The 11,598-nt window shown below is 42.9% G+C and overlaps 1 protein-coding gene across 1 annotated transcript; it reads right to left on the bottom strand.

Moving 5' to 3' along the window:
• Positions 1 to 7,119: 7,119 nt before the first annotated feature.
• s1pr4 (sphingosine-1-phosphate receptor 4) lies at positions 7,120 to 9,793 on the bottom strand. The gene is made up of 2 exons (XM_062394656.1): positions 9,639 to 9,793; positions 7,120 to 8,944 (listed from the first exon to the last, which is right to left on the bottom strand). The coding sequence occupies exon 2, from the start codon at positions 8,793 to 8,795 to the stop codon at positions 7,563 to 7,565; it is 1,233 nt and encodes a 410-aa protein (XP_062250640.1). The 5' UTR covers positions 8,796 to 8,944; positions 9,639 to 9,793; the 3' UTR covers positions 7,120 to 7,562.
• Positions 9,794 to 11,598: the final 1,805 nt, after the last annotated feature.

Below are 11,598 nucleotides of genomic sequence, written 5' to 3'. Positions count from 1 at the left end.
ATTTAGTGTTTTAGAAAATTACACCCTGCATGGTAAATGAGGACATAGTCTCCAGAATCAGTGCTACTTGTTGTCATTGCTGTAGCAGATGCATTTGACTGCTAAAGGTCAAATGGTCAAATCTCTGCTTGGGTTCTTATTGTTCCATCCAGCTGCAGGCTGCTGTTTCATACAGTGAAATCAAAACCATGACAACACGCAGTCTCTGGTTTTCATGAGAACTCACTGACACGTCCAGACGGCTGAGGCGGGAACCCAGACCAAAGCCTCCAGTTCTCCCTTTAGTCTCCGTAGCGATGTCAATACCCCTTTCATCTTCAGGCCTCAAAGGCTGACCAGATTTCGTGATGTGGCGGCTTTATTGAGCCTGATCTGCCCGTGTTGCCCCCTCTGCCATTCAATCAGCACACGTGCAGCTCTGGCCCCGTGGCTGTGAGCTCGCCTGCGTAATTTGGTTTCGAGCTGAGCAGGAACATCTGTTCTACAAAGCTTCGGCTCCTTCCGTCCCTCAGACCTCATGGAAAAATACCGTGGCCGGCGGTGAGACCGCTGCTGCAGCACCGGCCCACGAAACCTGCGAGTCACGACCTTGTGTCCAAACCCTTTCAAAAAACAATCCGAGCAGGGACAGAAGAAGAGTGACGGCTCTTTGAAACACGGGGTTCAAGTGTGTGAGGCGACTTAGAGAACACTTAATTGATTTCATATGTACAGTAGGGAGTTTAAAACAAAGTGTTTCATTCAGTCCGCTCGCTCACATGGAACAGATTTATAAAGTGAATACAGAGAACGTGCTGTTACTACATTAAATATCATTAACGGTCTGTCAATCTGTTTGGCTGCACACAACGTTAAAAAATGGGGTCTGTTGAGAATTATACATACACACCATCATCAGCTATATTTTTTTTTTTTATATATTTTGGCAAACATACTTGTACACATGAACTGTATGGACAATGTAGAAATCAAGCCAAAATTCAAAGGCCGTCGTCTTGCAAAGGCGACATCATTTGGAGTCAGTGCAATAGAAATCATGATGCAGTCAATTAAGATTAAACCAAACTGAACTGAAAAATGAACAATCGTGATTAATTTCTTGAAAACACTGTTGCTAGTGACACACTTTAGCTTCACTTTTGTGGAGCCATCATGTCGTCCATCTTTATAAACAGCCTATGGTCGTACTCAGAAGTTCGAAGGTGGTGAACATAGGAAAATATTCACAGGAACATGTCAAACCTGGGGCTGTGAACATGTGAGCACACTGACGTAAGCATTTAACTTAGAGCACATAACGCAGTAAATTCTTCTAGAGCTGCTAGCATATACACTTCTTAGCCCTGTTACCTGCAGAGTCCCTCTTAAAGAAAACCTGCGTCTTCACTTGGGAAGGTTTTAAATAACTAAAGCAGAAGTATCAACCTCCTCCTGGAACACCTTTTTCCCAGCACAATTAGTTAAGTGGTGACGGTGCTCAGCCGAAGCGCAGCGAGAACGAGAGAGGGGATTAAGAAAAGAGAGAACACAGGCTCCCATGCTGCACCACGTTTCCCAAGGTTGAGAACAAAAGTCACTCCAGATAGACGACATCCATCCCTCAAGAGAAAAAAAACTTGTAGTGATGATAATTGTGTGTTATACAGTGAAAGAGGAATTAAAACACGTTGTTTGAAAATGTCCTATTTATATTTTAAACGGGTAATAACAGAATTTGTGCAAATGGTGTTTCCGCCTCCTTCAGTTTGTATCTTGTGAATTCTGATCTCTTCTGTCCCACTGTCTATCATCTGATAAAGAGGAGGCAGCTGGGTCCAGAGATGGTGTAGATTTTGGGACGCACCCAAACTGGCATTGGAGTAAATGTCTCTTCTGTGAACCTCTGAACTATTGTTCTGATACAAAGAAGGAAACATGCAGAATGACGATAACTTGGTGATGCTTTCCCCACAATAAGGACAAAACTGAACAGAATTCATTTCTCAATGTTGTTCCTTTGTTTTTGCCACTTCAGCTTTTCTCCCCCCATCTGTCCTCACTTTCAAAACACATTGAATGAGGTAAGACATGTCTGATTCCACAATAACACCAACTAGTACTACTATTACTACAACTACAGCTACTTCAGACAGGCATGTTTTCACACTAAACATGAAGCAAATTGGAGAAACAAGAGATAACTCAACCTTCGATTATTCACCCATTCTCCTAAAGTGGCCAGTTTAATGACCTGCTGGCTAGGATCTGTTCCAGGACCTGTCTCTGTTGATATTTATTCGCAAAGCTGATTGTCTTTCCCGACATCCTATCACACAATTGTTTGGACGTTTTTTACATTAAAGTTACGCAAATTTCCCCGACGATGACGACTATCACGTTGAGCCCCTTCATTTCACCAATTTGCATTGACCTAGTATGTAATCTCAACAAAGGTGTTTCCCTTTTGGAATGATCATAATGGTGTCACCAGGTGTCTGCATGTATAGGGAGAATAATATGAACCAAGGTAGCTCCCTTATAGCAGACGTCTCCAAGACACAATGGGTGTTTGAACGAGTCAAACACACAAATCCAACTTTTATTTGGTAAATCGTGGTCAACCATGGAAGAGAGTCAGAACTTTCTATCACATGAGAAGGTAAAGGGTCTTGTATGCAAATGGTTGATTTGTTTGTGTGGACAGAAGGAGAGTTTGCCCTTCCTGTTCTTTTGTTGACTGATTGATTGGGCCAGTATGTAACCACCACATTTGTCCAGCCATTACTGATATGTGAATGCGGAATGGGACGCTGAGAGTTTGCCAAATAACTGCAACATTCTCGCGGGGAGTTCTTCCCAGGGAGCGAGACGACTGTTTCAAGATGAAGGGCTTCCGGATGTTGTCAGTTCACGAAACGTCCTCTGTGTTAGCGTGACAAAGACAAGATAGCGACTCACTGAGCCAACTCACACCTGTTGGTTACTGTCTGCGTTATATCGGCTGTGTTGTGGGAACACTGTCACTGCACATCCATGAATGTGCACAGCTGCCCCTAACACGTGCACACTCGAAAACATACAATATAAATCCCGGCTGATGCACTGTTAGGCTGCATGTATTTTAAACTATTCAATTATTCACACACCAGGCTCTATTTCCTGTTATATTTAGAGGGAAATGGAAATGACCGCAGCAAATTATTAAAGTGCTCATGATATAACATGTAACAAGATGTATTTCCATTATATAGAACTGAAAAATGTATAATAGCCATAATGGGGCTATTATAAATTTTTCAGTTCTAGGAATCCATGAGCCCTTATTTGGAAGCTATCTGCATTCAGCAATGGGCTGGGGTGAAACAGATCATGCAAATGTTTTGTCAGAGAGACTGCCTCTCTTTACCAGGAGCTACAGGTGCAGCTGAAACCCAAACAGACTCTCTCTTTTGCAGTTTGCCTTTTCATGTGATCTGCATGTATGTTCTTGATTAAGCCTGGGGGGGGGGGGGGAGGGGGACAGTTTCGCATGTTCTGTAAACCGCCAATGGATCAGGTGGCCACCGGACTAGATGCCCGAAACCACACCTATGAGAACAGGGGTCATATTGTAACTGGTCTAAAAACATGTTGCCCTGAAAGAGCCAAACCAACTTTCCCTTCTCCAGAATGTAGGTTTGATACTCACACAGCGTTTCAGCTTTACGCCACAAATAAGGTACACAGATTTTATTATATCTAATTTCCCCATTAAAGTTTGGATAAAAAAAATCTCCTTTTTCATTTTTTTCATTTCGCAGGCTGTTATGTGACATCGTGTACTCGTGCAGCACACGTGTCATGGAATTGTCGCAGTGCCGATGGCAAAATCGTACACTCTCCCACGTGCAGGGGCTCAGTGTCTCACCCGTTGCCCCCCCCCCCCCCCCCCCCCTTTCCCCAGACAGTACATCATTAACTGTCTGCTGAACACCTGGAGGCACAGCCAGCGAGGTAATTATTGAGTGCATAGCGGCGTCTGCACGCAACCGTCATTAACCCATCATACCTCGTTTAGAGCAGGGAAGAGGCCTTGTTGTTGTAAGGGGAGAAGGGGGGAGAGCGACGTGGAACGGTGATCAGCCGCTGACATGTCAGATATGATACAACACGTGTCTTCTGATCCGTGAGCTAACAAAGCCTGGAATTCACTGTTGCTTTTTCATCAGGCACCGGACCTGGAGACGTGCCAGGACCGAGGATGAGGGAGGATTATCCCCTCTGCCGTAAAGATGCAGGATTTCGTGAGAAGGGGAACTCACACAAACACACTCACTCTCACACAAGCACAACCAGCGATGACTTGCTTGCTTCCCCGGCCACAGAAAACAGGAAAAGATTTTGAGGGGAGCCAGCCACAGAAAACGTCACCTCTTAGAAAACTCATAAACGGCTGCAGAGACCAGATTTAGTGTGTGTGTGTGTGTGTGTGTTTGTGTGTGTGTGTGTGCGTGTGTGTGTGAGTGTGTGTTTATTTGGAACGTTTGTATTTGAGTGTGTGCACATGCATCTAAATGTGTCGACTCATGCATATGCATTTTTAGCTTATTATTTTTATGCACAAGATTTAAGTTGCTTCTTTGTCATGTGTAAAAATAGAATAAGTGTGTGTGTGTGTGTGTGTGTGTGTGTGCGTTTATTCGTTTTGTTTCATTTTCCAGCATCAACACAGACCTCTTCAGGACCAGTTGACGTCATGGTGACCAAAGCTCGGTCCTATTGAAACAAAATGTGATTACTGAGGTCCTGGGTCAGAGTTAAGACGTCAATTGTGGTTAGGTTAAGGTTAGTGTTAGGCATTAAATGGTCATGTTAAGTTCAGGCATAAGGTTTAGGTTAGGCTGTCCAGAATGTATGTGTGTGTGTGTGTGTGTGTGTATAATGGCAGCTAGAATGCACGTGGCGGCTGTTTCAGGTTAAAGTGTGAAAGCTGATGTCTTCGTTTCTCACCTCCACGCCTCATTTCCTCATTCCAGTCAACAGTGACGAGCCCGTGCAGCTCAAACACGTGTACAGGAATGCCAATGTGACAGACTGCCAAGATAGTGGAGCCTCTCAAAACTCATTATTGATAAGCAAGTGAATTGTTTTGTTTTTTTCAGGATGACTTGCAGTCGTTAATTTGTTTGGGCTGAGGCTGAATTGTAAAGCAGGTCTGCCTAAACAAATTGAATTTGCTCTCATTGTTCTTTATTATTATTATTCTTTGCTTTCACTGTAGAGTTGAAATCCCAGATTTACTTTTGTTGCACTTTCTTTTATACACTCATGTTTGTTTTCTTTGGTCACTGACCTTTCTGAAAAAGTAAAACCTAACATCAGGCACACATTTCACGAGAACTCAATGGATCTGTTGTGTTATAATACTGCCTTTTTTACCTCTACTTAAATGGAAAAAGTGCTAAAATCACAATACACAAGCTGGTGAAGTAGTGAATACAGTAAAATACTTTTAAAAAACCCCTTCATGAGATAATAGACTTCCTGCAAAGGCTAATGGGCGGAGGAGGGAATGGAGATTCAGTACTCTGGCTCTCAGGGACACGTTATGGCATTTAAAACAATAATCTTCAAATTTTGCTTTGGGAAACTTCCATGTAGCTTGATCTCGTTTATCATCAGCTTGAGTTTCACTCACATCACACAACAGCTAAAACTCTGATCTGTGCCTCAACTGTAATGTGTAATAATCATTAATATCCGCCATAACCTGTTATAATGCGTCACTCATTGTTAGAATGCCAAGTCGATGTTTTCTAATGGGTGTGAGCTCCACAGATAGAGGAAATAAACCGTGTGGGATTTAAACGGCTGCTTGTGTAAAAGCAAACAGACTGATGAGTTCTTCACGGTCGATTAAAGTCTGTTTTCTCAATCAGCTTCTCAGCCTCAGTGAAACTGTGCGAAATGAACACATGATTTGGTCAACAAATCTATTTCTGTCTTTTAATATAAACATGAGCGCTTTCTTTTTTTTCTTTTCTTTTGGCTGGGATTTCATTGTTGGTTTAATGTGGGTGAGGTGTAGTTGGTAAACAGGTGTTGGCACTTCTGAGCACCACTCAGCTTTGTCACTATCAATCAAATCTGATCATGCCACCACGACACCCTGCAACGCATGATCTGAGCTTTTGATTGGTGAAGATTGAAAACTTAAAGCTAACAAAACAAAAAAATACACTGCCCACTGAATAATAACTCTGGAGGCTTTTTTCTGAACTTTAACTTTGTTTAGTCTTGAATATTTAAGGGTCTTTGTGATGTAAAAGGTCAATTCTTTAATGTGTGACATGAGAACTGGACCACTGCATCCGAGAGAGTAGAGACACTCGAGCAAACACATTATTCTTAAAGTGTGAACTCTCAAATCCTCAACCCTTAATCAGCGTATTAGTAGTATTGGTTTCTCACAGCCTGTATGACTATACCTCGTGGCTGTGATCTATTGCATTGATAGTTTCATGAAATATGTAGTGAAACTCTGCATATCCGCCTTTGCAGAGTATCAGATCGTTGATGTTCTTACCGCCCTCAATCTGAGCTTGAGACAAAACAAGTTGTTCCAGTGTGAAGCAGCAGCAGCAGCCGTACAGAAGGCCTACAGTAGCCTGTACAATCTACAACGCATACTATCTGCTCGGCCTTATCTCTCTAGCCTGCCAGACATTCATAATGAATTTAACCATTAGCTCAGACTGTGTGCGCCCTTGGGGCTGCAGTCCCAGTCCTCACCTCCTTCAATCAGACATCTTGTCAGAAAGTCAGAGTGGGAAGAGCAGTCTGTAAAAGGCTTTTTAAGAAATCTGTCGGGTGTTAGTCATAACTTCCTCGAAACTATTGTGAGTTATTTCATATTTTGCTGAATCAGCATTAAAACGATGATGTTTTAGCAGAAATTGAAATTCATAATTTGAATATTTTGCAATGTGTAAAAAAAAAAAATTGTGGTTAATCTATATTAGCAGGCTGGGGAAATAATACATTATTTGGAATAATTTGACTCATCTGCAGGAGCTAGTCAGTGAGATGTCTCCCTCTAGAGAAGGGGTCAGGTACTACACCCTTCATAAAAACAGCACGCACTCGTATATACAGCGAAATTAACTTTATTCATATATTCATAACATAACTGTAAACAGTTAAACACCAGGCTTGGTACAAAAAGTTAAAATACAGTGCAATAACATATGTACATATTTTCCCGAACATTCCCATGTTAACTATTATACAGATAACTATTCTTGTAAATAATCTACCTTAAAATACATTCAAAAATATATATGTCTCCTTGTAAAAGTAAGTACAGTGCAATATCAGATCAATCCAGTAAATGTGGCAAATACATTGAAAAATGCAAATAAATCATGCTATCTGTGAAACCATTGCAAACCTGAGGATAAATTCATATTTTTATTGAGTTTTCTGACAGTGCGTCAACATCGTTGCGCCCGGCAGTGAACATTCAAACCAAAACTCAGAGGAAACGGTTTGATCTGTGTCAGTGCACACAGGTTGTGTTGCTTGGGAGGGGAGCACGTTGTGGTTTAACCACTTGAAACTGACAGGCAGCTGGTGGTGGAGCTCAACCTGTATTTCTTCTGCGCCCTGCGAGGCTTGGTTGGCGTTGGCGGTGGAGAGGCCACGCTCAGATTTCTGACCTTGTTGAAGCTGTTCCTCAGACTGTCCCGCCTGCTCCCTGAGGTGCTGCTCGACTCCTTGGATATGAACCTGTCTGGGTGACAGAGGCCGGCCCTCAGGCAGCAGCAGCACAGCAGCTCGGCGATAGCCTTTCTCATGTCACTGCTGCCCAGGGCGTAGATGATGGGGTTCAGGCCAGAGTTCAGCACAGCCAGGGAGATGAAATAATCAGCGCTGAGCAGCAGTTCACATTTGCGGGAGACGCAGAAGAAATCCACCAGTAACAGCAGGAAGAGTGGCCCCCAGCAAAGCATAAAGACCCCAACGATAGTGATCACTGTTTTAAGCAGAGCTAAGGAGCGCTTGCGACTGCGTTGGGGGCCCTCCTGTGCACTCCTGTGCACGTGGCAGTAGATGGCACCATAGAGAACACCAATAGCCAGGAGGATAATGAAGAAGATGAGGAGAGAGAAAAAGATGTAGCTCTTGGAGTATAGAGGGAGGAGCGTGGAGCATTCCTGCAGGCTGCACACACAGTTCCAGCCGAGCAAGGGGAGGAAGCCAATCACTAATGCCAAAACCCAACAGAGTACCACCAAGCCGTAGATCCGATAGTAGGCCTTCCTGGCTGACTTCTGGGGCAGCGGCTTCATCATGGCGGTGTAACGCTCCACAGCAATCAGCAGCAAACTGAATATGGATGCTGCCAGGGCCACGAACAGCAGCCCTTCCCTGAAGAGCCACAGAGCAGGGCTGAGGCGGAAGGTCTGGCTGCCAGACATGCAGATGTTGACCAGGTAGGCCGCGCCTGTGAGGAGATCACTGAGTGTGATGTTGGCGATGCAGACGTAAACCCAGCGCCTGCTGCGGCGGATGCGGGAGAGGACGGCCACCAGCACAAGGAGGTTCTCCAGGATGATGAAAACGCTGAAGAAGAAGAAGATGGCTTTGGAGACACTGATCTGGTTCGGGTTGCTTGAGATGGTTCTGTTCTGCAGGCGGCCGGTGTGGTTGTAATGCAGCAGGATCACGTCGTTGATGCCACTGGTGTCTGACATGGTGGCGTTGGAGAGGTGACTGGGCGAGCGGTACAGGTGGAGGCAGGAGGAGGGGGAGGTGAGGGAGGAGATGATGCTCATGGAAGCGGCTGGGATGGTCAAGATCGAGGCCTCAGGTGGGTGCAGGCTGAACTGAGCTGGGACGAGCTGCAGAGGAATTAGTGTGAAACTCCTGCGATCCAGCAGGCTATATCACACTCTAACCCAAGCTCTACCTGTGCTCAACACAACTGAGGAGACATAGAAAATAAGGATAAGAAACAAACTAAAACGGTACCTATATGAAAATCAAATCAACACAATGAAGGAATACTACTACTAATACTACTGTGTGTGTATACTCATAACGGTACAATTTAAAAGGCATCTTTTAAATGCCGCCCCATGTGCTACAGCACTCCACCTAGTTGTGGTTAACCGACACAGGGTGAGTGAGCCGCTGCAGCCGGGGGCATTTAAATCACACTCTGAGGGAAATCAACATATGACAAGAACGCAAGAAAGGGGTTCCTTAAATATGCCAGGCAGCAATGATAACTGAATTACTGCAACATGAAAAATAATAGTAAAATAGCTAAACACATGTTAAGTTTCTTCTTTTTCCCCTTCAACTTTTTCTCTGTGTAATCGGTCTTAGTGAATTAAACAAAGACGAGTTGAGAAATAAAAAGTGATCCTTCAAGGTTTATTGAGTTCTAAATTAAATCAAAAGCTGAGAGAAATTATGCATTTTCCTGCATCGAGCCAGATCACAAGAATGAAGTGAAAATCTTCAAATCTATTTAAAATTTGAAATATATTTTTTTTCTGTTAAATTTGGACCATTTTTCTAAATGTTAATTTGATATGCACATGCCGATAAATTTCAAGGTGATTATCAGAGATGGAGATTGAAGTGAGCTTTGTGTGGTGGAGAGAACTTACTGTGGCCGCTGCTGGTGATGCTCAGTGCACTTGTAGCTGACTGCAGATTTTTGCTGCACATTTTGATGGGGAAGTAAGTAAGCCGGACAAGGTAGTGTCTCACCACACCCAAAACACGTTACACATCACACACACAGATAGACACACACACACACACGCACATGAAGAGATTGCTATCGCTATGTTCCATCCCCCCAAGAAGAGAAAAAGCAACTGTGAGAGTTTCACAGTTACCGTATCATTTTTGATTCGCAAAATCAGAGTTCGTATTTAATTACATAAAGTTTTATTAGTGTATTGCTAACACACATTATCTTACATATGAAGATTGAGACCTGACAATATCACAGAGAAATTGTTGTTTAGTGATTCTTTACTGTTGCTTGTGATCTTCAAACAGTTTTACATTTTTCTTATCATTAGCTTTTTTCCATGTAACTGAATTTTTTGCCGTTCATTATTATTATTATTATTATTTACAATTTACATCAGAAGATATTTTGTCATTGTACTTAAAGCTACCGTTTTCAATATTTATTCTCGTGCATGATGTTTCCCAAGGGCATCCTGCAGATGTTACTTCCACTGCACATTAAATGTTGTTTCTCAAGCTGCCCCAATATAGCTCATACGGGAAACGTTCTGATGAAAGAGCGCCACACTAGGCCATGTGTAAACGTCTTTTAAAAAATAACATGACTCAATTTTTTTTAAGGATATGTGGCAAGGGTCTCACTTGCACTTACGAGGCCGTGGTCCCTCGCCGAGGCCGTATTACTAAAGCTTGGAAACAGAATACATTTTTTTCTCAATCTTTCTCAGAAAATACGAGAGAAAAACAGGAACCTAAGTGGTGCCCCTCCCTGCAGATAGAGGGTTTCACTTGTCTAGTCGCACAGCTGTGGTTGTGGCTTTGGGTAAATAGGCAGCACACCGTCACAGTCAGTCCGTGCTCTTGTTGTCACCATGCATGGCACACCTCACTTCCCAACATCTCCAACCATGTGCCAGCAGACCCTCACCACACGCCACAAGACAGGCGGTGTCACTGATGCCCCGACCACTTTCACATCAACCAATAAACACACAACATACTGGGAACCAGCATATAGATCATCTCGCCAAAACCAGAAAGTGATGCCAGACCCCGAAATCAAGAAACCACTTTTCAAATATGAGCAAAACCAGAGCTCGTGGCTGAAGACATTGGCCCTTAGAACAGAGTTTTTCTAAGAGCTATGATTATACATTTAAAGCTTTCAGCCAAGTAGGATCTAATTGTATCGCTGTACTATAATTATCATTTATCAAATACTTCAAAAGCAGGCTTGTGTGGTTTGAAAAAAGGTCAAATGAAACCTTTGAGAAGATATAACTGTGATCATGCCGATGCCCCGAATGTTTTTGTTGGAAAATATTGCTGATAGTAAATGCTGTTATTTTGGAAATAAGAAAAATGATAAGTGGTTATTATCTGTCTTCTTCCATCATATGGCCGTCACAAATATGTTTCTGTGGTTTTTCCCAGCAGTTTTCCATTCTGCGTGATTACTACGTTAAATGACTTGTAGGCACTTGACCAAATTTGTGTGTAAATTCAATGAGGCATAACATTCATTTACGCCCACCATGAAACCAAAGAAACTACTTTTAAACACCACTTCTCCTTTTTAGTCTTCAGATATGATAGAGAAGAAATGCATGCAACAATATTGATATTTTGAGTCGTAAAGGCTATTTTTGCGAGTCTTGACCTGATATATTGAAAGTTTCATAAATCTGGGTGACACTCATCACAAGAGCTCCTTCGTACAACTGTTATCTGTGTAAAAAATAGTCTAAGCAAGGCATCTTGTCACTCCAAGGCCAAACAACCCCATCATGTTGCACACTTTAGTCTGTGACACATTTGAATGCATACCTGGCCTCTCAAAAATAGCAAATTGTGTTTCATCATGGC

This window comes from Platichthys flesus, chromosome 9 (assembly GCF_949316205.1).
Source record: "Platichthys flesus chromosome 9, fPlaFle2.1, whole genome shotgun sequence".
Taxonomy (NCBI): Eukaryota; Metazoa; Chordata; class Actinopteri; order Pleuronectiformes; family Pleuronectidae; genus Platichthys; species Platichthys flesus.
The sequence above is the reverse complement of the archived record's forward strand: the minus strand, read 5'-3'. Positions and strand labels throughout refer to the sequence as shown.